The following is a 27,072-nucleotide window of genomic DNA, read 5'->3' as shown; positions in this document are numbered from 1 at the left end:
GAAACTTGTTTTGTCATGTTTATGGAAGAAAGTATTGACTAAAGAAATCATATATAAAACATTTAACTGAATCTCTCTCTCTCTCTTCTCCCTCTCTCTCTCTCTCTCTCTCTCTCTCTCTCTCTCTCACACACACACACACACACACACACACACACACACACACGAAACCAGGGCTATCTTACTTTCGTACCAATGGTTTGGGCTTTACAGGGCTTTAAGTTATGCCAATTTATACCCGAGTTTAGTGACAGAAAAGGCAACAACTTCTAATAATTTTTAATGTAAGGCCATTTATCGAAAGAGACAAACCACAAGATGAAAATGAAGGCAAGAGAAAAATTCAACTTCTCACAACCAAAACAACTATCACATCCTTAAAAAATAAATTTAGAAAAGTGTTGTACAAGATATGTTGCAGATTTGCATTCTATTAATTGTATCAATTCATAATTCTCAGCAAATCTTTTGAAGTGTGAGACTTAAAACTAATTTTTCAGTGTGTATGTAAATGTTTTATCCCATACATGTTTATTCAACTGGGCCATTTAATGTCATAGCAATTTATATTTATGTTTCATTTGATTTTACTTAGTATTGAAAACACACGAAATGTGCTTTAATGCATAAGAATCACAGTGGATAGCAGCAAAGGACGGGGGCGTGAAGGGGAATCTGGTCGTTCACATTGTGATGATTCTGCACAGTAAGGAGATAACTCACACTTCCAGACCATCAAGACGTCCCTTTCCAAGAACCACAATAAACTCAAGGCTCCTGGCAGACACTTCCCCACCCTGAACAAATCGATGACGCTTTCACACATAAAAACTAAAAGTTATGGCAGCAAAGACTTCAATGGCGATGTAAGTCTGTAAACTGTACTCCAGTCTCGCATCTGAACCCCAGAGTACAAGAAGCAGGGCTCCCCATCTCTCAGTAGTGCTTCTCCTGCAAATAATCCTTCATTTTGTTTGGCAAAGGCAGTTTCTGAATTAAGTCTATTCTGGTGTACTGACGTATAACAAAGCGGCACAGATACTGCAGAGAGCGCACCTGCATGAACCGTGACACTGGATTGGTCAGTCTGACTGGGTAAGTTGCAGATCCAGGTAACCGAGATCTTGAATAACAAAATGCTCCGTTTTCAGAGTCCCTGATTGAATGTTCAATTAAGTCAACTATAGATGTATGCCCTTCCACATCTGGCTGCTCATAAAAGCTGAACCTACCATTTGAGTGCTCAATTCTAGTGTGAAGTGTTTTACCATGGGAGCGAAAGCTCAGGCTTAAAAGGTAACGGTCATCAGAACTATCCCGAACAAGAAAAGAGCCATCTGGCACGTTGGCCAGCTTCCCCTCTGCCTCCCAGCGTGTGATGGGGCCCCAGTACCACCCCTGTTTTGCAAGCTTCTTCAGCTCCTCCGTAAGACTTGTAACAACCATTGGGCCACTACTTTGCACTGAGTCATAAACTCTCGCAACCCCAGGTGCAGAGTTAGGATCAAAATTCAAATGACAGCGAACACTTTCGGCCATGTGCATGTCTGGGCCTGAGAGGCTGCTGAAGTTCCTTTGGATTGGGTTATTCTGCATTGGAGGTAGCAATGGTGAGAGGGGAGGGGCATCATCATGACCTGCTCTAGGGCTCTGCAACATGACTCCTGTGGTGCCAATCAACAAGTTGCTCACCGATGAATCCACAAGGATCTCTGGGCCTACAACTAGGTCCTGGTCTACCTGACTGTCATCTTCAGAAAAGGTGCCACTAGCCCCTGGCAGGGGCACAGCTGACACCTCCATGGGAGAGGATGTGTCTAGGCAGCAGCTGCGTGGCCCTTCCAGAGGGCACATCCCGTCGTCTAAAGGCACGGTGTACTGAAGGTAGTCCTGAGACATGAGTCCGATAACTACAGGCACGTGTTCCTCCAGGTGGAGGCGCAGGTCCCCAGGTGAGCCGGGGCTGCAGCGGGACTCAGGGCGTGGCTCTGGCTGCAGGTCATGCAGTTCCCTGGGCTGCAGCAACTCCCTGGGTGGCAGGTCACGCAGCTCCTTGGGCTGGAGATCACGCAGCTCCTTGCGCACACCGTTGACTGGGCCCGGGCTGGCAGCATGCACCAGTGCCTTCACCCGCATCTCCATCTTGATACAAGTCTCCTCTGAGCTGGTGGGACGCAGTGGCCAGGGCGTGGGGCTGTAGTGGTGGCTGCGCAGAGAAGTGGAACGGATGGGCCGTGGGGCACGCACATCCTTGAGGCCACCAGGCGCTGAAGCCGACGAGAAAGTATCCTCATCTGTGGGCACAGTGCCACCCTTGCCCTTGGCCTTCTGCTTGGCGGACAAGCGCCTCTTCAAGGTACCCATCAAGCTTTCACTTTTGGACCTGCTCTTCCCTTTCTCGTCCTCACTGCCAGTGCCACAGCTGGCCACGTCTTTGCCATAGCAGCTCCCAAATAAGGAGTCATCTTTCACAAAGTCGCCAGCGAGGGACTGCGGTTGAACCACCATGAACTCTGTTTCGTCTTTGCTTTTACTCAGGTTGAAAGATTTCCTGAAAGTTTTCAGACTTATTTTCTTCATTGTGACTAGTTACCTAATCCAAGGGGTCAATTTCTCTCTGGAGCAAATAACCCCAAACATCGGGAGGGGTGCGATGCCTCATGGGTGAACTCTGCCTGGCTTTATTTAACCTCTGGAGCTATTTTCTGAAAAAGAAAAAAAAAGTATTTTGAAAGCCATTCAACATGTTTGTTTTCAAATAAAATTTAGCAGACTTCTAAATTTTTTTTGGTTCAAAACAAAAGCACCCAAATCTATTCTTAGGAATGGTTAGTACCCTTTTGAAGATTAGAATAACTGCCTGCTATAGACTGGTCATTGGGCAATCACTGCGTCCTCTATTTACTTCTTGTTTTTTGATTTGTGTTTACTACATAGGCCAGGGCTAGGTCTTTTCTACTGACCAGGCTTCAACACCAGGCCTGAGCAGACTCCTCACTGCTGCCCATGCACCAGGCCAAAGGAGCAAATCACGTGAAGGCATAATGATCTGGAAGAAGAAGCCCACACTTCAAATGACACATAGATATTAGGAGACACAGTCATTTCTAACACCCTTTGCACTCTGAAGTCAAAGGCCTTGGCCATCACAGAAACACTGCTGCCTGAAGAAGAAAAATGCAGGCAAAGCTTAAACCTTTCCACCTACAACTTAGAGCAACTCAGCAGACACAGCTCTAACTCACTCTGTAAACATTTACTAACCCCTACTACATGCACAACACAGTGTAATAACATGAATGAGAGCATTAGGATCTAGAATGCCAGCAAGCTAGTAGAAGAGACAGATACATGAATAGTAAATTACAATACAAATCCATCTGAAACAGACTGATAAAGCAGGTGGGAGTTGACTGAAGAATTTTGCAAGTGTTAGGCTTTAACTACAGATAGCAGGTGGTTGTTGTACAGACAGAATCTGCATGAAACTGTGCTCACTGAAACCACTCAGAGCAGACAACCAATTGGGGACAGCGACATCATCCCCACAAAAAGCAGCAGTGGTCTTAACAGTCTCATTGTCATAGACTGCTTCTGAAAGACACTGTAAAAAATGAAATACTTAAAAATATTTGAAGCACAAGCTCCTTTCAACATGAAGTTGTGTACTGAGTGAACTTACTAAGTATCTGGTCTTGTCCCCAAGCATAGAGGCTAACTCCCAGATAGCAGACTTGATAGCTGACTCTGAGTTGGTAACTTCACTAAATCTGGGGTTCCAACAGTCCCATTTGCCACTATCACATATCTACACCACAGATGAGAAAAGCACTTGGCAGATATCTACTTGAAAAACACTCCCAATACATATGCAACTTGACTCTAATATTAAGGGGACAAGATCCAATCTTAGATATTAGAAAGTAGCTCAATTAAGCCATATGTTTTTTAATCTCTTTCTTGAATCTTCTAGGCAAAGATTACTCTAGAAAAATTTAAAGACTATCTATTTTCCTGTTTGCACTTCCAAAAATACATGCCATCTTTTTATAGAATTACCATCTGTCTTGTGCCCGTAAATGTTCTGAATCAATCCTGCCATTTTTCTAACTGCTAAGTTTTAAGTTTACGCATATACTTGAAACTTTGTAGAATGGCTCAAGGAAAAAGGTTTTAGACATTTAAAAACTGTACAGGCCAGTTAGATGACCCAGCAGGCAAAGACACCTATCACTGAGGCTGAGTTCAAGCTCTAGGTCCCAGTGGAAGGCAAAAACCACCTCGAAGTTGTCTTCTGACGTACATACAAACAACTGTGGTACATGCACACACACACACACATACACACGCACGCACACACACACATATGCACACGCACAGCCACGGACACATTGAACATGAAATATTGTTTAAATAGAATACAGTACAGACAGAAAAAACCATCTACATGTTATGACTTTTTCCAGACAAGGTCTCAGGTAAATCAGCTAGCCTGGAACTCACTATGTAGCCAATAATAAATCTGAGCTCAATGAGCCTCACGCTGCCACTCCCCAAGTGTGCGGCCACCACTCTGTGTGGGTGCTACCGCTTGTTTGTTCGTTTGTTTGTTTGTCTGTTTCGTTTTGTTTATTTTCTTTTAACATGCAAGATCTGGGAATTACAACTTGCTATAGTTTTTTGTTATTTTTTGAGACAGGGTTTCTTTGTGTAGCTTTGGCTAACCTGTACTCATTTTGTAGACATGGCTGGCTTTAAACTCATAGCAATTTGCTTCCCTCTGTCTCCCTGAGTGCTGGGACTAAAGGTGTTCACCACAGCACCCAGCTGCTACCACCTCTTTTTAAAGGAATAATTCCAGGTAGCCTTGTGAACCATTCACTTCTAACATCCAATACAAAAGTTTTAGAGACAAGTCAAACAATGACTTAAAGTTAACACACACAGTAGCTGTTACTCTCATTTTATAAAAATGACCCTAGTCTCAGAAAAATTAAAATCTGTCCAATGACACTAAATCACCTGCTCCTGGAAACAGTGGCTTCTTTTCCTGTGCCGCAGGCTCTGCCCATAGGTCTAGTTAGTCCTTTCATCAGTGCTGCTTAAGCTTTCCACCTCTGTGTTTTTACTGTTTTAAAAAATCTTGAAAAATGCTGTTTGGGAATCACAAACTGATTTAATTACATGTGTTGTGTCTGTTGAAAATTTTCCTAATAGATACTAAAAGCAAATCTAAAAATACTCACCTGTTTATTGAAAAACATGAATGTACTAGTCACTAACACACATCAGTTTCCTGAAAAAGAACCACACTTTCCAAACACTAAAAACAGAGTGAGAGAGAAAAGTGGCACCATCTCACATACAGAGAACCTTGTGCTGACAAGAGAATACACAGAGCTACGCCTGCCTCTGCATCTCATCTCTCAGTGCTCTTTATCCAAGGGTAAAAGGAATCCAGCAAACAGAGACAGTGGGAAAAGGTATTTTGCTTAATACTTTTCTTTACCAAACTGAAGTAGCAGTTTCGTGTGTACATGTGGATGTGTTCCTCCACAGCATCTACAGCTGATGTTGCAGTGTCTTCCTATACTACACTTCTTTATTTTTAGACAGGGTTTCTCCCTGAACCTGAAGCTGAACCTGAAGTTTTTCCAATAGCCCTGGGGATCTGTCTGCCTCTGGTGCCCAGCACCCAGATTTCAGGAGGTGGGCCATAACACCCCTAAGGGATCCACACTCTAGTCCTTACCCTTGTGCAATACTTTATCCATTGAGCAATCAACCTCTCCAACCCTAAAAGATAATTTCTTAAAAGTTAAATTGTGCCAGAAAGCCTAAAACTGTATCAAGATTCCTATTTTTATTCTACTGCACAGAAATTAACTGTATCTTGCATTTGATTCAATGTTCACACTGTGCTTCAGTTAATTATACCGCACCAAGGGTTTTTTGTTTGTTTAAATCAGATTTGTGAATATCACCACTTATGACACTAGCAAAGTCCTTAGATAGGAAAAGTAGTTAAGGCAACTGTGGGAGACACAAATTTTTACAATTGTACCCTTTGTCTGAAATTTTAAACTGGGTCATCAGCAACAATCCTTCCACTGGCTTCATGGCCGTGAGAGGCTCACGCTAATCATGCATGGAAAAAAATATAAACTGAAGGGGAACAAGCTCTAACTGAAAATATTGTTTCTTGGGGGAGGGGCAGCCAGTGTAGCCAGCCTCAAATGAATATTTCATTTTTCTCTCAAAATGCCTTTGTTTGTTTATTCATTGTGCAATGGGATGTTTGCATTGGGGTTAATCCCTAGCTGCATGTAAGCCAAGTGTGCTTTGCAGGTCTACAAACCTGCCACTCTTGGAGAGTTGGAGTCAAAGGAATTCACAGCTACACAGGGATTCAATGCCAGCCCAGGACAGAGAAGACCCTGATTCTCTCCGAAATTAAAAAAATTTAAGAAATCTGAGGAGTTTGGGAGTGATGAGACCTTAACTATGGTGAGGCTTAACTGGATAGATCCACTTGTCAAAACTCTATGAACTGTGTACTAAAAGATTTAATTTCATTGTAAGTAAATTATACCTCATTTTGAAAACTCATTAAGTAGGAAATTCAAATGATATAATTCTAAGAGCCATAGATTAGTTAACAAAACCTCTCTCACCAGGCACAGCAAACCACCTTTCCAATTGGAACTGACCTGAAAGCTTCCTGTGTGAGGATTATCCAAAGGTGCTAAGGGAGAAAAGCAGTTAAAAGACCCACCTCGGTAAGGCCTAGAAACCACAACAATGGTCAGCATAGCAAAACACACAAAGGGTACATTATTTTATTATTATATTAGTGGCATTTATATCTTGAGGATAAACAATAGCGATCTCAATTGACTCAAAGTCTATTCAACAGGAGGGAATTCATGCCTGGTACTGAAAACCTAGCCAACTAACCTTGGCTGGTGAGCTCACAGACCCCAAAAGAACTATTGCCACTTTTCTAAACTATTATATTTCCTAACTGCATTCTAAATACCTATTCTAAGGGGTAACTCTTATCTCTCATCAGAGAAGCTTCATTTTACAACAGAAACCATCACAGGAGCCCACAGCTGGCCATAATGCAGAGGGAACTGACACATCGGAGTGCCCACTCCCAACTGATCCATCTATAACACAACCTACGTCTAAGGCTCAGAGAACATTGTAGAAGAGGGTGCAGAAAAACTCTAAGAACCAAAGATCCAGAAGACGGTGTATTCTAGGAACAACAGGGAATCACTCCCATGTTGGTCACCTAAACAAGATTTGCACAATGACAACACCAGCTGACCAGCTGAAGTGGATGGGGGAAATCTCACAAAATCCCACCTCTAAAAGAGAATGAATTAATGGCTAAGAGAGAAAGAGAAGGAATTAATCTTCTTCAGGAATAGGCCCCATGATAAGTTATCCAATCTAAAGTTGTCAGCCCTAAACACACACACATATAAACAACACTAAAAGGACTTAGCAAGTTGTTCTTACAATGTCTCTGCACATATGCAGGTGTAACAATAATCAAAGAGGTCATGTTTTTGAGAGGGAATGCAATGGAACATGAGAAAAAAATTGAAAAAAGGAAGAGGTGAGTATGGGACTTATGTACATACATTACTTATGTATGTAAAGGTAAAAGGTACTGTAACAAACATAAAAATGTAAATGTAAAAGAATGTATCTTCTGGTCAGAGAGCTAGTTCTCCAGTTAAAGCACTTCTGCTCTTGCAGATTGGGTCCCTAGCACTCATGTCAGATGACTCACAATCACCTGACCTTCACCTGGCCTCTGAGGGCATATGCAAATGTGTGGTGCACACATCTATATTCAGGCACACACATATACAGATAAATAAAATGAGTAAGTATTAAAAAAAATAATACTGGGGCTAAAGAGATGGCTCAGTAGTTAAGAGCACTGGCTGCTCTTCCAGAGGACCTCAGTTCAATTCCCAGCACCTACATGGCAGTTCACAGCTGTCTATAACTCCAGGATTTCTGACACCTTCACACAGACACACATGCGGGCAAAACACCCAAGAACATAAATTTTTTTTAAAAGCATATAGAGGTGTGTGAGGGGGTGGGGGGGTAGGGGGAGAGAGAATGAGAATGAATATACTTTTACCCAGGAGTTCAGGAGTCAGCACTATAACCTACCGCTAAAACAGAATTTGGAAACAGCTTTGTGAGATTGTTTGAAAACATTTATCAACTTTTAAAATTCACATATGCTTTAACCAACTAGACATGCAATTAGATTTGTCTTTTGGATACATTCTTGTGTCAAAGTTATAAAGACAACAATGTTCCTTCTATAATTGTTTAACAAGCCTGTTGTTTGCATTGTTTACAGTGGTAAATATAAGCTAAATATTGCCAGAGTGACAGAGGACTAAGTCTTCCGAATACACTGTTTCATCAGTTCTTAAAATCTTAGAACCATGTGACTTTGATGAGGCAGCTCTGACACTGTAGAACTAGACTGAGTTTCTGCTGCACATCCCAGCTCTCTTTAGCAGCTGTATGATCTTAGACATAACTAATCTGCCATTTATGTAACTTATGAAGTTAAAATGGGCCAATATGAAATCTCCTTAAAGCAAAGTCTTATACATATTAGGCTAAATGCTTGCTGCTAGTAGTAAATAGCAATAGTTCTTCTAAATAGGGAAACTGAGACACAAACAGCCTTAAAACACTTGCCTAAATCATACACTTCAGCTGACTGTAAAGTCTTAATCACAACACACACCTTTATAATGCATAATTCATCTTGGAAAAAACACAACTTTAACCTAAATTGTAGCAAGCACATACAAAGACACATCAAATATTTACAGACTACTAGTTCAATAAATCATACAGGCAAAGAAAGATGTCCAAGAAAAATTATTGAGGAAAAAAAAAACCCTAAAAAACAAAATGCAAGGATGGTCATGTGTGTGTGTGTGTGTGTGTGTGTGTGTGTGTGTGTGTGTGTGTGTGTACCTAAACTGGCACACTAAACATCTCAGGAGACACATAGATAGCAATAGTTTCATCTCAACAGAACAGGAAAGCAGCCAGGAAGCCGACTTTCCTTATCTAGGACTCTCTAGACAATGAGCAGGTGTAACTTCAGGACTGAACAACCGTTCCACGCTAGCTCATCTGCCTGAGTTGAATTGAGTTGAATCGCGTGACACGAGGCAGGGCTCTGTCAAGGCACTCCCCTCACACCCTCCCCAGCCACGCCCATATCCTTCTACTCTTAATGTCACAAGCAGACAGACTGTTCATGTCTGACCTCGTTCCACATCCCTAACACTCACTTCAGCCTTTCACTTCCCAGTTGAATCACAATTCAATCTATCCCGGTGGGTCTGCTCCCCGGTGGGTCTGCTCCCTGGTGGGCTTGCTCCCCTGGGTCTGCTCCCTGGTGGCCTGCTCCCCGGTGGGTCTGCTCCCTGGTGGCCTGCTCCCTGGTGGGTCTGCTCCCTGGTGGTCTGCTCCCTGGTGGGCCTGCTCCCTGGTGGGTCTGCTCCCTGGTGGGTCTGCTCCCTGGTGGTCTGCTCCCTGGTGGGCCTGCTCCCTGGTGGGCCTGCTCCCTGGTGGGTCTGCTCCCTGTGGCCACCAAGAACCTACACCTCATCCAGCTAAAGCCATGACATCTAACACCCTGGCACCCAAATTCACCTAAAGCAGTGTGACCATTATTCATACAATTTCCACAAGTTTCTGTAATTTACCCACTTCTTTGCCTCTAACACTTCTCTTATGATTCTAAGACATACCTTTGTCAAATCACTGACAAAGCACAGTGCTTCACAAAAGTCAGAAGACTTAGCTACAAGCAGTAGTTAAGGACAATACGTGCAGTCATCATCAAACCCCTACCCAGATCTAGCCAAGGGACAGAACATTCTCCACAGGTAAGTGGAGACTGGAAACTGACTTTCACACGATCTCTGGTGCCCCATATTTGGCCATGTCCCTTTGTTGGGGAGGCCCAATGGCACTCGCAGGAAGGATAGCAGACTACCAAGAAAAGACTTGATACCCTAGCACCATATTCATGGGGAGGAGGTCCCCCTCGGTCACAGTCATAGGGAAGGGGGATTGGGGTGAAAGTGGGAGGGAGGGAGGAATGGGAGGATGCATGGGATGGGATAGCAAATGAGATGTAATATAAATTATTTTATTTTTCAATAAAAATGTGTTTAAAAAACAACAACAACAAAGACTTAGACCACTAAGATAGGAAAGATGTTTTCTCCAAGGTTGCCAAATACAAATAGCCAAAACACTACGAATGTAACATTTATATAATTCCTGATTGTTTTGTGGTTCTTCTTGCTGTATGTAGTTTATTGTATATATGTAATAATATAAATGTATATGCAAAAAAAGAAAAATAATTAAAAAAAGAAAAGAGAACAAAACAAAACAATGCACCCCACACAGCCTGAAGGACAAAAGCAGTACTCTCCAGGGCTTCAGGTTCCAGCATGGTGTCTAAGATGTCAGCAATCATGTAGAAGAGGCTTAGGATGCTGCACCATTCAGTGACTCGGGCCAAGAGGAGGGAGCTGGCTCCAAGCTCCTCTTTTCACTGGCTGACTGCAGAGCTCATGGCTGCAGCTGTAGGGGTCAGAATGCACCAAAAGTACATTCCTGCCCCCTCACAAGAGTTCTACTTAAAAGAGGCTACCTTTATTTCTACCTTACAGAAAAACAAGGTAACCCTTAGACCATTTAATAATGTCTCCAGGGGGACTAGAGAGCTGCCTAAGCAGTTAAAGAGAACTGACTGCTCTTCCAGAGCACCCATGTTCAAAATCCAGCACCCACATGGCAGGTGATAACTGTCTGTAACCCAGAATCTGACACCCTCACACACAAAAACATACACGCAGGCAAACCACCAATGCACATAAAATAAATGAGAGAAAGGGGAGGGGCAATGAACGAACAGTAAAACCAGTAAGAGCAGTAAATCTAACCAATTTTTTTCACATAACAGAGAAGAAATAAATACTTTGTAAATCACTCCAGGTCAGTGCTACCTAATACCAAAGTGAAACACATCAAGAGAACTGGAGGTGGGTATCCTTCAGTCATCCAGAAAGCCTTAACTCAGTATCAGCAAACGAAATGTGACAACACGTAGAAATCATTATGATCAAATTGTAGTGTTGGTTTTGTATGTGCTTATGGAAGGGCTGTACTGTCAGGAGAGAGAGAGAGTGTGTGTGTGTGTGTGTGTGTGTGTGTGTGTGTGTGTGTGTGTGTAAGTCAAAGGACAACCTGAAAGGGTTGTGTTCTCTTTCCATCTTATACATCCCAGGAATTGATAGTGGGTCATCATGCCTGGTGATGAGCCCCATTATGAGTATGTCATGGCCCATGAACAGGTAGTTTTAACAGCAATGATTGATTAATACACCAAGGGATTACATAAGCAGCTCTATGCCATTATACAAAGACCTTACAATACAGTCTAGCTGCGAAGAAGTCTCTCCATGCCCTGCCCCACAGATTTCCTTGTTTCCTACTTTCTTTCATGCTTTTCCCCTTGCTACATACATAAGGCTGTGTTTTTCTGTCTATCTTTGTTTCTGACTGTCACTTTTTTGCTTTTGTTATTTGATCCTTTTATTATTTTCAAGAAAGTACTTTGACAGAGAAATATAGTTTTGCCTGTGTTTATATTTAAGTTCTTCGTCAGTCTAGTACTGACTTATGAGGTAGGGATGAATTTTTCCACTCATAACTAATTAGCTAAATACACTCAGAGAAACATGACCCTTGTATAAGGATCAAAGTAATAAACCATTAAGAGCATTTTCCAAGTCAAATCAGCCAAAAATTTCCTAATCACATTAGCCATTGCTTACAAGTATCTTAATAAAGTTATACAAATTAATTTGATAATAGACAACTTTTCAAAATCATCATGCTCTCTCCTGGAAATACTATTTTTATACATTTTAAGAAATAACAATGCTCCCTGAATTATAATAAAAATAACGGAGTTTTAAAAATCAAAAACATCCTAATTTCCAACAGTATGAGAGCAGCAAACAAATGCTGGCATAGCTACACAATGGAACTTGGAGAACCACTGCAATTGGTATTTATACAGTTATAAATAACACGGGAGAGCTCATAGTGTTCATTTGTTAAATGTAAAACACAGGAAATAAAATTATATGTAACGTGTGGTCTCAATTATATAGAAAGAATAGGGGGGAAAGAAGACCAGAAGGAGCTGTTGTTGGAGGCCTGAAGTCTTTAGACATGTTAGTTAACAACGAACTTGGAATGTTTTCCAGAGAAAATCTGGTGAGGATTTTTTTTCTGTTGTTTTTCTAAAAATTGATTTAACTTGGGGATGGCCAAATAAATCCACTAGTTTCAAGAAAAGCAGAAGGCTTCTTTTGAGGAGTCAGTTATTTCACAAACTAACAAAAACTTCACAAACAAAAAATAAGTCAGTGGATGAGACTATTATTTTATTTTAGTAAAGCCTAGATAACTGCATCCTCCTTTTCATCTTATAAAATCTTATATAAAGTTTTATATTGATATATACAAAAGATTTTACACAACACAGTATGAGTCATAGTCTATTGGCCTTACGGATTCAAAGTTTAAATAAGTGTGGCAAGTCTATTCCAACAGCACACCTCCCTCCCTACAGCTCACAGCCTACAGCTGGCACTGCAATGACTCCCTCCCTCCACTCTTACATCAGAGCACTGGCCACACCTGTACCACATGACTCCCTCCCTCCACTCTTACATCAGAGCACTGGCCACACCTGTACCACATGGCTGACCATGGCTAGAAAAAACTACTCAGATGGGTCTCTCACTGTAATATGTGAGGTCAATTAATGCTATCTAGAAGTCTATTCTTATTATTTTGTTGTTGTTTTCTCTTTTGTTGCTGACCACTCCACTCTCATCTTTCCTCACATTTAAATAATTCCATCTTCAATTTCAGCTGATGGCTCAGTCTCTAATTTCACAGAAATTAAATCATCAAGAGGAAATTTTGTGGCTAGGAATAAAGCTCCTCTGTAGAGATCCTCTGCAACAAGTACAAAGTCCTAGGTTCAAGCCTCAGCATCAAAACTGAAGGAAATGAGGAAATCGTGCTTTCTACCACCTTGTCAATCCAATTAACACCACATCTGCCTCTCCTGGGCTCCTTTCTAAAGACAGCACAGCCTTATCTTTGCACTCCTCATCTCCTAACCATTTCCCCTTTGTTGGATCATTCGTAAAAACGTTATTTCTCACAAGAACAGCACACTTTCTCCACAGTCATGGCTCTGTCTCCACTGCCCTCACAGCAGAAGTCCCTAAAGACCTCTGTAAACCAGCAGCAACAGCTCCTGCTTTCCACTGTTTACCAGCCACCCTTCCCCACCACAGCAAGCCGGCTGGGGCCAGCTGTTCAGCCCTTATCCAAGATGCTAGTCAAAGTCCTTTTCCTCAATAGAACTTTGCGTCTTGGCTGCGAGGTCCGCTCCCTTTTGGATTCCCTTGCTGAGTCCCCTCCGCCTCTTGCTGATGGAGCACACCAACACTCAGATGTGTTCCCCTCTTCTGTCGCTAAGCACACTGACTCCATACTTATTCTTATGGTGATGACAGTGCCTATGGATCATCCACTCCCAAATTCCTATCTCACCATTAATAGGCCAAATATATTCAACTCTCTTCTTGACACTGCCTTTGGAAGTATTAGATAGAGGAAACGTAACAGGTTTACACTAAACTGCATGTTTTCCACCTCACTTCCAAACTTCTTTACCCAAATGCTACTCCCACTTACAGCTACCTAACTCTTTCAAGGGCTCAGATCAAAGCACTCAGAATCACCCTTGGCTCCTCTTTTGATCTGAAGCCTCACATACAATGTCATGAAAGCCCAATCACAGTTACCTTCAACATATATGCAAAACTTAATAGCTTCTGCTAACAGAGTCTAGTTTCAGTCTGTCCTCCTGCCATTACTACAATAGCATTTTGATAGTTTTCTTGCCTTCTCCTTCACCTTAGTTTATACACTTATAAAAAGCACTGGTCCTAGAAAGACAAGACAGGTGCTGACAGTGGTGACTGCTTCTATTCCAAGTAACAAAGCCCTTCATTCTGTACTCTGAAGCCTCATCTCTTGTGCAGCAGGCCAGCTTCACAATGTCTGGCATGTACATGCAAATAAAAGTAACTGAAGTGCAAGAAATACAACATTTCTTTTACTTCTTTGAGGACCTGTAAATCGTGTCAAAATAAACTTTAAAAAAAAAGGAGTATTTTCAGGACTACAAAAGTGGATTTAAAAAAATATAACCTAAAAAGAATGGATACAAAATTGCCATAAAAGAAAATGACAACTTATAAATATAGCAAAAGTCTGAATAAATGTTAAGTGGGTTTATTCACAAGCTACAGACACTAACTACCGTACAGGGAAGCACCAACCAAAGTTTGCAGAGGCCCAACTGACTATCTTCCTTACTGAGTTCTGTATTTCCATATGGACAAAGAGCCTTAGTCTTTAAAGCATGGAGGGAGACTTACATGTCTAACCTGCAGAGCAAGTTTTACATGAACTTTTCTACAAATCTTTTATTATAATCCCATTTACTTCATTCCTGCTACATTAAACACTAAAAAAAATGTTCATAGTGTCAATCACATACAAAAAGTTAATGCAGCTAGCTTTTAAAAATTAATGAAATAATGTTCACTTTTCCTTAATTATTTTACTCATTGAACATGTTGCATTTTAGAAAGTAGTAGCTATTGCATGCCTTTAATCCTAGTGGTAGAATCAGGCAGATCCCCACGCCTTTGGGGGCAGCCAGGCTGAGTGCCAGGCCACCAGGCTACAGGTGGTGTACAACCCACAAACTCAGTGCTGTTAGTGTAGCTGCACATGCACACTACATTTATTGTACTCATTTCACACCTGGATTGGCACTTGCTAATTCAAAGTAGCATGCATAGCATCATAGGAAACATTTGGTCTTTGTCTCCTTTCTGACTCAGCTGGGCTAATCCCTACAATTTCCTGAGTGATGAAAGTATCTTCCTAGATCTGACAGGTGATTTTCAATCACAGCAGAGTGTAAGCTAATGAAGTGACTTAAGACTACAAAGTGGGAACTTTTACACACACACACACACACACACACACACACACATCAGGAGGGAAGGAAAGAGACTGGCTGGGATCTATAAACACTCTTTACTAGATCACAACTTCTGGACACAAGAGGTCCTGGGAGAGCAGAGAATGCTAAGGGAGCACAGGAGCTGCAAATCACACCCAACACCTCATCCCATGCAGCCTTTCTACTCAGCTGTTCCTGGTATGTAATCTTTACAATGCATTACTGAACTAAAGCATTTTACTGAGTTCTACAGATTATCTAATCAGAAGAGGTTGTTCTGTGAACCTCTGACTTATGGCCTGTCAGCAAGATGGCAGAGCTAGCCAGAACTTCAAGTAGGCATCTGCATGGGGAAGTCTGTAGACCGAGCTCCTACCTGTGGGTCTGTGCTACTCTGGACAGTGTCCTAATGGAAGACATCAGTTTTCATGTTGGAGAATTGGTGTTTGTACTGAAAATACGTGGTAACAAACACACCTGTTCCTTCACTCTGTGCCTAGGCCAGGTCATCTATAAAATAACTATCAGACATCTCAACAAACTGTTTCCTCAGTAATAACCCAGTGGCAACAGGACAATACTGATAAAGGAAATCATGTGCGCTCTACCTAACTCACTATTACAGTCTTAAGGATCCCCACATACCCACTTTATTGACTAAGGCACAATTACAGCTGACTACTTGAAAAGATTTACTGTACTATTTAGTGATGTTATGTAATGTAATAAACCCTGGACTGTGTTGTAATTGTTTTAATAGAATTCACTGATGCACTGTCATAACTGATGTTTGAAAATTAAAAATCAACAGTTAATAAATGTCAACAGTATGGTTTTGGCTGAAACATTACACATTCTCCAAAATGCTCACTATTTCCACTGCCTGTGAAATAAGTGCAACTTATTCTGGTTAAGATACCAAGTAAGGTAAACTTCTTTAAGAATTTCGACGGCTGCTTCTGGATGCAGGGACTTTCACGCTGGACACAGTGGTCACTGACTGCCACTATATAGCTCTGTCAACTTTTATCATCATTGGTGCTCCCCATCCCTGATCACCTGGTGGGGTCTCTAAAGAGGAGAAGTACCACACTTACGGCTGGGGGTTTGCACTCAGTGTTTCAGAGGCCTCCAGGCAGACTACAGACTGTGAAAATGGCGTACAGCAGAAAGATACAACCACATATTTTTTCCAAGAACTTGCACATATCTAAAATCTCTTCAGTGCATTCAACTATTACAGTAAGTAGTTTAACTCAGATTCTACAGGCAAAACAGACATACAAATAATGACTAAAACGTAGTGAAGTTGCTTTGTTTGTTCTGAGAGTCTGTAGATCTTAAGACAGAAGTTCCAATCAAGAAAGAAATCTGTTCATTCTTCAAATGCATTTGCATATAGAACACATAAGCCCTTTTATTACCTCTTCCATAAGTTATAAGCTTTATGGTAAAAATAATTGAGTTTTCTAAATTACACTTAAATTTAGAATCAGATTTTACAATATTGCCTGCATGCATTTAGGATGGGTCAAAGGGCTGATCTTGCTGATCCACAGCTGCAGGGTCTCCATGACACAGGGCAACAACAGGATAACCTGGAGGATCCCACTGATGACCCAATATTGATGGTGTCACAGAAGCCAGAGATCTCGAATCAGACCAATAAAGCATTAGGGTGAGCATATGCAAGTCAGTATGTGTGGACAGGGGGATATACTGTGGGGCACACTGGGACACATTGCACCTTCCACCATGAGATATTTTCTACGCTTTGGTTTTTATTGCTTGTTTGCTTGTGTGTGTTATTGGTGGGGACGGTGTTGCAAGCGCAAAGGGTGGATATGAGAGGCCAGGGAGATGAGCAGGACGTGAAACTCACGAAGAATCAACAGAAAGAAAAGGGTAAAATTTTAGAATAACAGATTTGAGATATAAAAAGTAATTCATGTTAAGACTATTAAATGCACAAAGAGCTACAGTAAACTTTATCCATCAATCATTAGAGCTACAGAGACTCTCAGAAAGTAATAATCATTTAAGCAAAATAGCCATATTAAGCAAAAAAATATGGCAATCTCACAAAAAGACTGATTTCCTTGTAAACTAATCTACCTAAAATAATCGATTATTGAGAGTTCATATAGATGAGGTCTCTTTTCACTTTTTAAAATGATCTAACTTGGGCTAGTGAGTTGGTTCAACAGGTAAAGACTATTGACACTGAGTTCAAACCAAGAATCTCAACAGTGGTAGAAGAGAACCAACTTCTCCAAGTTATCATTTGATCTGAACACTCATACTGCGGCACACATCCCTCACCAGAATAAATACATGTAAATAAACAAATAACAAATCACTTAAAACTATCCATGAGATAGATAGATAGATAGATAGATAGAGATAGATAGATAGATAGATAGATAGATAGATAGATAGATATAACAAACAATCCATGTTGCCCACTGTAGATCAACAGGCTTGGGGCAGGAGATACAGAATGTGGTAAAGTGTTTGCTTGCTAACATAAGTAACTAAGGCCTAAGTTTGAGCTCTACAACAAGAAAAAAAAAAGTGTGGGGGGCGGGGAGGCACACCACCTAGCTGCTACTTTTGTGTGAGGGCCTGATCAACCGTATAGTTCTTGAGCTGAGTAGATGGTGCAGGCCTGTAATCCTGAGGCATGAAAACAGGACCTACAGAGGATCTCAGCATAGACAACGCGTGAGTTCTAGCCTTGGCAACCTGGCAAAACTGCCTCAAAAACAAACAGCAACAAAAAGTCCATCATGAGCCAGAAAGAGCGTACATGTTAATTGCTACCTGTCTTAGCTGGGATTTCTACTGCTATGATAAAACACCACGACCAAAAGCAATTTGGGGAGGAAAAGGTTTATCTGGCTTAAACACTCTGATCACAGTCAGAACCTGGAAGCAGGAACTGTAGCAGAAGCATGAAGGAACACTGCTTACCACTTTGCTCCTCCTGGCTTGCTCAGTCTGCTTTCTTCTACCAACCAGGACCACCCGCTCAGAGCTGGGCCTCCCACATCAATCATTAATCAAGAAAATGTACTATGGACTTACCCACAGGCAAATCTTATGGAGGCATTTTCTCAACTTAGAGTTCCTCTTTCCAAATAACTGTAGCTTGTGTCCAGTTGACAAAAATCTGACCAGCATACTACCATTTCCCACACAAAATGAAAACCTGAAAGCAAAAGGAAAGTATGACCATTGGGAACAATGTTAACTAGCTTAAACAAGCCTTAGATCCAGCACGCGCATGGCTTAGTGATAGTACATCTGCCTAGTATGTGTCAAGTCCTGCTTTCCAGCTCCAGCACTAAAAAATAAAGAGCTACATTTCAAGCCTTCTAGAAGGGAAGAAAAGAAGAAACAGGCCTGAGGGGGAAAAAAAATCATAAATTTGAAATAAGTCCAGGATTATTCTTATAAAGGGAGTACAGAAGGGCAAGAAAACCAAAATTCATTGTGAAATATTTAAATATAACAACAAAAACACCCTCCAAAGATTGCCATGAAACACTGAGAAAATACTTAATAAATCAATCTAGGTCTTCCTGTAGCCAAAGTTTAAAGTCTTTCCTAGAACTGAAGAGCGTAAGTTTAAAAACCAACAGAACAATATATTTTAATAATAATAATGAGGAATACCACTGTAAAGCTTTAATACGTAATAGATAATACAGGAACTACAAAAATATTTCCAGAGACACAACTGCTGTAAACAAGTGGTAACTGGCCCAAGGGAACAGTGAAAAACGTGACAGTGGGCAATGCTTTCAAACCTCCAAGACCGGCACCAACAGCTCAGTGGCTTTCCTTGACGCTCCCACATTCCCTAGCATTCTCTCCACTTGCCAGAGGGCACAGGACTGTAATTACAGAAGAGCATACTGGTCCAAGAGAAGTCACAATGAGCCCACCTCTCCAAAGACTAGAAATGCAAAAAACCAACCTTACTCCTTCATAACACACTTAAATTTTGGGGTAACCCATCAGTCCTACTTTTTCTCCTGAGTAAATAGTACCTAAAATTCTACATGCATCAAACTATAAACCAAATATTCAGAGCAAGAATTTTCTGACACACAAGCCAAAAAGAGAAAGGTACTACCTCCTCCTCACTTTTCAGGATGTTTCTACACATGTGAGCTTCAGCAACTCAAGAAGGAAAACAAAGGATTCACTTTGAGAATAACCTTCCAGACTGACAGGCTCCCGGTCCTTGCTCCTACATCTCCCCGATGACTGCTCATGAAAATGAAGTACAAATGCCCAAATCCCAAGGTTAAATGAAACCACTGGCATCAACGGCAGCAAGAGCTGTGTGTATGAGACCACATGCTGAAGTCCTCTAGAGAAGTGGCATGCAACTAGGCTAACTGCATACATATGCCAGTCTGAATTGACTAATTGATTTATCACCTGTAAAAAGGATGAAGCCTGACTATAATCTGTTGAACTCCTTTTAGCCTGAAATTACAAGTTTTATAGATGTATAAAAGTACAAAAATTCAGATAGTTCCTACTTGTTTCTATACTCTGGCATTCTGTAATATTTGGCAACATTCCCTATATATGCTTTTTCCCCCCCTTAAAAGGGATGCCAACAGACAAGGGACGCATTGAAGAAGATAGTATTTCAATTCAGAACAAAGATTACAGGCCATGGTGGCACATGCCTTTAATCCCAGCACTAAGGAAGCAGAGGCAGGTGGAGCTACAAAGTGAGTTCCAGGACAGGTTACACAGAGAAACCCTATCTGGAAAAAAAAAAAAACTTTTAGAATGATGCATTACACATTTCAAAACAAAATTTGCACAAAAGTAATACACAGGCAAAGCAGTGTATCCACCAATGAGAACTCATCTTAGTCTAAGTGTGTCAAACCTGTTGCTTCAACTATTTGGTACACTACTGACACTATGCTCAGAGTAGGGGCTATAGCAAAGAGCTGGCTCTCTAAAATACTTAGTAAATCAAACTTACTCATGTAATTATAAAGATCAAAACCAAATGAACAATTTTTTAGTAAAAATCTTATCTAACAGGAGCCACACACCTGCCTTTGTAAGGAGTTAAACAAGGTCACACATTAAACACAATCTCATGCTGTCATTAAACTTCTGTGTAGAGATGCATAAATCTCCAAGATGCACAATGAGACCAAGTTAACCTGTTGAAAAACTTCAGGATGACATTGCTACCCTTAGGGTCTATTGATATTGCTGTTGCCACTAAGGTCTTCAATGACATCTTATATTTCATCAGTTCTGTCTTTTTCCCTCTAATGCCCAAGAGTTGGCTATGGGAAAATGGAATAATCATTACAACTGTCTTTAAAATCTTTTCAATAATTTTAAGACAATACTTTAGTTTGGTGTCTGTAAAGAGAAGACAGACACCTTCACGCCACATGTCAAGGAAGTGCAGAGAGGACTACACCAACTAAGAGCCCACAGCCAAACTCCACTGGCATTATGACCTGTGACTGCCGCCTCCACACACACATAGCCTAGCAGCTGGCATACTGCCAGTTACCTGTGCAGATACCCAGTTACCGTCCCCTGCCATGTCTGTGTCCCTCGCCACTGTGGCTTATACCCTTTTCCCATATTGGACTTCTGTTAACAAGAAAGTCTGCATCATGCAGAGACACTGATAGTTCCTCCATATATTACTTTTGACTAGGCAGAGTACATTTTAATCACCATTAACATTTGCTATACTCTAAACACCAACCTAGTACATACACTGTCTCAATTTGTCATCTTGCTTCTCAGAAACTAATACTTCACAGATTAAAAAAACAAAACTTTTTAAAAGCTATTTCTACCAAATCAAAGTGTTAATATTCAATCTAGATTTGTATCCCTGTGAGAGACTGCTGCAGTCAGTCTTCTAAGTGCCTGACATGTCTAATTCCAAATTGGTTTTTATTTCTTGCTTAATTCTTTGTTTAAAACTGAGGCTGCCAAGAAGTTCCAGATAACTGAGGCTTGACTTCACTTAGCTGTGTAAGGAAACAGTGAGGACACACTGACAAATAACCACACTTATAAATCTGTACATTTGTGCCATAACCCAGTTTGGTCCATCAATCAACTCATACATGTTATGGCTCCACAGGGAAATGGTTTTCTTTGTGAATGATTACTTGAGTCATGTGGATAAAAGATTTTTGGTTTTACTAGTGTTATGATTTATTCATCTGAACAGATTAGCTTAAACAAGGACAAACAACACACAACACCATTGGCTACCTACTATCCACACAGTAAGCCTCTTTCTTTAATGTGTTGAAAACTACATACACTTTCTGCATGGCATGTCCCTGTACAGGATGTGTTAAAGACACAAAGGGGAAAGAGGCCAAGTTCCATGGCATGTGTTGGGGACACAAAAGGAAAAAAGACCTTTGCAGGCACCTCCTGGAACCTGTATGAGAGCAGATCAGAAAAAAAGGAATAGAATTATTAAACAGCAATGTCTAAAGGAAACATGTCGATTTGTTACTTCAAGAGCCATAAGGTACTTAGGTTCTCTGAGGTGTGGACACTGGCAGCAAGGCCTGAGAATAAACCTCCCACACAAGGAGCCACTGATGGACACTTCGAGTTAACAGAACCACAGTACCAAGGCTGGGTGTGGGATGCCAAGGAACGGAAAGGCTTGGGTATAACCATAGTATAAGACAAGGTGCAAACCTATGTAGAAATCCTGTAGCCCAATTAAGAGTATGGATTTACTTCAAATAAAATATATACTTACTATAGCTATGAGATGGATTTAGATCCATGTAAGGAGACTCAAGAGGGCCAAAGCCTGTTCCAGATCACAGCATGCTAGTAAATGAGCACCTAACACGTCCGTCATGCCCTCTGTGTGCAGTGTGAAAACTAAAATGTAAAATACAGCCACTTCGATATCAACAAGACAGCCACTTAAGAAAGCCATACTGATTCCCCCTGAATAGTATTTTACAAAAGTACACAGGTACCATAAACGTCAGAGCCACTACATAACTACAAGAGGTCAGAGGAGAAGCCCCACATTCCAATGGCCTGTACATGTATGTGCGTCATCCTGTTCCTTCTGACCACAGAGAAACTCAGAAATGGACAGAAAGGCTTTGCCACCTTTCAGTGTATCTCAGGACTTTTAGATAAGACCACACAATTACCTTTACCTCTTGGTAACACAAGGCTTCCTGAAACTGTCCAGAGTGAGGGGGGAAAAAAACCGAGTGTTTTCTCTAAGGAGTAAAGTTACAGAAGAAGACCACGAAGGCCGTGGTTTCTGTTCTCTGAAAAGACAGCTCTTAAAAAGCAAGGCTTCTCCATTCTAAAACAAGTCTGGAGCACAACGAGGAAGGTAAAGGGCTTGGAATCCAGTTGGTACAGCAGCATTTTTTTTTTCCACACCACACCCTGTGCTTCGGCTGGCACCCAAATCCCTGCCTTGCCACTCCCTGCAAGGTGTCCTAGGCAGGGAGGACACTCAGATGACTCCCTGCGGGAGACAGTGTTTTAGTTTCCATGGTTGGAAGGGAAAGGAGCAGGGCCGGGGACCAATTCAGAGGAGTCTTAAAAGATAAAGGCAAACAGAAGCAGTAAGTATCTTTAAAGAGATGCTAACCGGAGGAGCCCTATAAAAGCTAGGCGTCGAGGTACATAACTTGGCAGACCCTGACTCAGTCCAGCCCTAGATAACTTACGGAGCCCACAGTCCGTAAGCCATGCCTACAAAGAACCAAGCATTAGGGATAGTGGTGGCACCAAAAGGTTAAGGTGACCTACTTTCCTGGGACAGGGATGGATCCTAAGTCTTCTCCCCACATCCATACATGCAGCACTGGAGAGAAATCAGAGCAGAAGAAAGCCACAGACTATAGCTACCTCTTCTGCATGTTTCTGTATAATACCTGTAAACAACGACACTGGTGTTTTTCACTGCCTTCACAGCCCTGAGCACTCCAAGTGAAATTCATTCATTCCAGTAAGCTTGTGGATTCTACACTTGAGAGAGTTGGTACGTTTCTTAATAAACAGTGAAGTAAACTGCTGCCTTCTGTGGCTGATAGTTCACCTTTGCGTAGGCAGGGTTTACCTTTGTTTGATTACAAGTTTATCTTTATTCCAAGAAACACTATAAATTAAAACTGTATTTGTTAAGTCTCTCGTGTTATTTCACAGTTTAATTGCAATTATTATAATGCACGGTCCTCGGGCACAGCAGCATGTTGCCTTGGAGAGACCTTCAAGAATTCAACATTATCTCCTTACCGGAAGTCAGAGTTCCACCTCGGTCTCACCGGCTTCCCATTACAAAAAAGTGGGGATGAGAACCCCAAATCGCGTTCTGACTACACACTAAGTTGGTCCACGCAACTCTTCCAAGTTTGGGCCAGGCCCTGCTCTGGGAAACACCGACAGTGCTGCTCAGAGCCACAATGGTGTGTACCTGAAGTTGCCAACTCCGGGAGCCAAAGCGGGCCTGCCTGTGCGAGCAGAGCAGGGCAGTTTAAATGCCTCGGCCCTCCTCCCGCCGCCCTCCCGCGGCGACCTCGCGCGCGCCCACCCGGTCCCGGCCCCGCTCGGCACCTCAACCCCGGCACGCAGCCCCGGCCCGGACGGACTGACGGACTGACGGACGGACGCGCCGGTCCCGCGGTCCCGCTCCCGGAGCCCCGACCGGCCCGGCCCGCAGGCCCCGCCGCCCAGGCCTCGCCGAGCCCCGGCCTCGCTCAGTCGCCGGCCGCGGGCAACAAAGGCGGCGTCGGGCCGGGCGCGGAGCCGAGGGTCGGGGCGCGGGCCTGGGCCTCCCTCCTCCCTCCCCCCTCGGCAGCACGCGACCCCGCGGCCGCCCCGTACCGCTCACCCTGCGGCCGCCGGCTCAGCTTCCTCCCGGCGGCGGCGGCGGCGCGACTGCCGCGCTCGGCCCTCCTCCCGCCGCTCCTCCTTTCTCCTTTTCCTCCTCCCCCGAAGGGAGGGCGCGCGGCTGCGGCCCAGGCGGGAGCGGAGCCTCCGCGCAGCAGCCCCGGGCCGCCCGCGCCCTCCGCACAGCCCGGTAGGCGGGGCGTCGGCGCGGGGCGGGGCGTCGGCGCGGAGGGCGGGGCCGCGGGTGCGAGCGGCCCCGCCCCTGTCCCCGCCCCCTCCCCTCCTCCCAAGCGGGCTCCCGAGCCGCTTGCAGGCGGAGCAGTATTCAGACCGCAGACGCTCTGGGAAGGTGTAGGTACCACACTCTGCTTCTCTCCGGGACTCTCAGGCCTCAGAGCACCCTGGGCAGGCAGAGCCACAAGTAGGAAAGCCTTCCAGCACCTTCTCTGGCTTGAAAGACACCTTAAGAGGACTAGCCTTAGCCCTTCTTTCAAGTCTTCTACCCTCTGTAGGGTTATTTTCAGTGGAGTTCCTGCAATTAATAGGTGTGTGTGTGTGTGTGTGTGTGTGTGTGTGTGTGTGTAGGCGTTGGCAACTTGACTCGTTTGTATTAAAAATTAACACAATATGCTTCTAATGTATAACAGACCAAGAAAGTTTTATTACTGTCCATGCGTGGGCCAATAGGAATTTATTTTTCCTATAATGGTGAGCAATCAAAGAAAATATTAACATCTCAATTAAGCAAGGGAATACATATTATTAAAATCTAGTTTAGAATTGGTGTAAGCTTTAAAAGTATTTACTGAATGGTGTTATGGACGTTTTCAAAAGAAAATATACGTAGAAATAAGGCTGGGGAATAGAAGAATTAGAAGAGCCTCGGGAGTAAATTCCAGGCCTGTTATCTTTTAGTGAACTCATTAGTTAAAAAAAGAAAGAAAGAGAGAAAGAGAGAAGAGAGAGAGAGAGAGAGAGAGAGAGAGAGAGAGAGAGAGAGAGAAAGGCTGGGCATGGTGGCGCACACCTTTACTACCCAGTTAAAATGCAACTCATTTCATATTGTCTGACTTTCTCCCTCCCTCTCTTGCCATCCCCAAAATAGCCTCCTTAGTCTTGAGCTACCAGACCCAGTTTGAGTCAATTTGAAGTCAGATATCTGATTTCAGTGAGTAGAAAAATGCAGAATGAAATCGAATTACCAAAGAGATGAATGGTGATTAGGTAGAAGGAAGCTTTTTGGTCTTGTGCCCTTGGTAAACAACGGCTCCTCATTTGCTCTTAGGGCAGAGAGCCATCACCGAGCAGTAGAGACCAACGGCCGCCACTGCAATGTGGTAGGCCTGGAGCATGTCACAGTAATGACAGTTCATAGAACTGTGCAAACATAAGCTAGTCTCTAAGTTTTAACTTCAGTTTCTACCTTCAAAAAGTGGGAGTGACTGACTTTGGCATTTGCCCGAAGAATTGGTGTCCTACTCCATACCTACTTCCTCAGCCAGTTCCTGCTGTTCTAGTCACTGTGCTTAGTTAGGTGTGGTGGCTCTTCTTGGTTGTCAACTTGACTACATCTGAAACTAACTAGAGCCCAAAAATAGAGTGGACACATATGAGGGATTTCTACTTAATCTGAAGGGGGCAGATCTACGTCTAATCTGGATCTTTGAGGTGGGAAAACACACCTTTAATCCAGATTTACTCTGTGTCATGCCTTCTGCTGGAAGCCTGTACAAGGGCATAAGGACATGGAAAAAGAAAGCTTTTCCTCTTTTATTTCTGCTTGGTCTTACCTTGCTAGCAAATTCATTCCTTCATTGGCATTGGAGCCTTCAAGATTCCAGTGCACACCAAAGACCAGCGGTGACATCCAGCCTTGTGCACTGAGCAACTACTAGACTCAGTCCAATAGTTTGGACGTTCCATTCACAGCCAGCTACTGTTGGGCTAGCTGAACCACAGCCCGTCGGTCATTCTAGTAACTCCCCCAGATGGTAGGTAGGTAGGAAGATAGATAATAGATAGATAGATAGATAGATATTCATTGTATAAGTTCTGTTACTCTAGAGCAGTGGTTCTCAATCTGTGGGTCAAGACCCCTTTCGGGGGTCAAATGACCCTTTCACAGGGGTCACATACAAGATATCCTTTGTATCAGATATTTACATTACATCACAACAGATATTACATTTATAATAGTAGCAAGATTACAGTTACAAAGGAGCAATGAAAATAATTTTAAGGTTGGGGGTCACCACAACATGAGAAATTGTATTAAAGGGTCACAGAGTTAGGGAGGCTGAAAACTACTGCGCTCTAGAGAACCCTGACTTCTACACTAGGAGGGAGGAACAACCTAAATGTCCTGTAACTGATGGATGAATAATGAAAATGTGGAACATATACACTATGGACCACTGTGGAGGAACGCCTTGAGTGGGTTGTCAATAAAGAGCTGTTTGGCCAATCAGCTGGGCAGGACAGGAAGTGGAAGGGAGGACTTCCAGGCATGGGGAGGGGAACAGGAGGAGGATGGCTGAACAAGTGGCTGGAGAGAGACTGATGGAGTGGAAGCCGCCCAGGGACTGACAAGGTATTGGTTTATATGTGGGATTTAAGGGCATTAGGATTAGAGTAGCTCAGATTCTGCCCAGCATACTGCTTGCAGCTTAAAAATAAACCAAAGTCTCTGTGTCTGTCCTTTGGGAATTAGCTGCTGGTTAAAGAAAAGTACTACCTTAATAATTTTCTGTATCAATTAATGTAGGAAGGTTAAAAGGTAATTCAACAGACTACTATTAAGCTTAAAAAAAAATTAAATCATGAGATTTGGGTGGAACTAGAAAATATTACATTGAGTAAGGTAACTCAGATCCAGAAAGACAAATGTGGATATTCTCTGCAATAACTATAGAAACCAAGAAAGTCGAAAGGGACCATTTGGCAGTGTCAAC

General features: G+C 42.6%; 1 protein-coding gene across 2 annotated transcripts; it reads right to left on the bottom strand.

Moving 5' to 3' along the window:
• Positions 1-261: 261 nt before the first annotated feature.
• Positions 262-24,317, bottom strand: SOCS6 (suppressor of cytokine signaling 6). 2 transcript variants are annotated; one of them, XM_084778025.1, is made up of 3 exons: positions 24,123-24,317; positions 18,302-18,425; positions 262-2,705 (listed from the first exon to the last, which is right to left on the bottom strand). In XM_084778025.1, exon 3 carries the CDS (start codon positions 2,578-2,580, stop codon positions 937-939), a length of 1,644 nt encoding a protein of 547 aa, XP_084634151.1. In that variant the 5' UTR covers positions 2,581-2,705; positions 18,302-18,425; positions 24,123-24,317; the 3' UTR covers positions 262-936. The 2 variants fall into 2 exon arrangements, with proteins under 2 accessions (XP_084634151.1, XP_084634152.1); XM_084778026.1 differs by lacking the exon at positions 18,302-18,425.
• Between the last annotated feature and the right edge of the window lie 2,755 nt (positions 24,318-27,072).

This window comes from Acomys minous, assembly GCF_964271855.1.
Source record: "Acomys minous genome assembly, chromosome: 4".
Taxonomy (NCBI): domain Eukaryota; kingdom Metazoa; phylum Chordata; class Mammalia; order Rodentia; family Muridae; genus Acomys; species Acomys minous.
Note: the sequence above shows the minus strand (reverse complement) of the source record. Positions and strands in the feature narration are given on the sequence as shown.

Coding starts and splice junctions, on each gene's coding strand:
- SOCS6 (XM_084778025.1), bottom strand. CDS start 2,580: ATGAAGAAAATAAGTCTGAAAACTTTCAGGAAATCTTTCAACCTGAGT.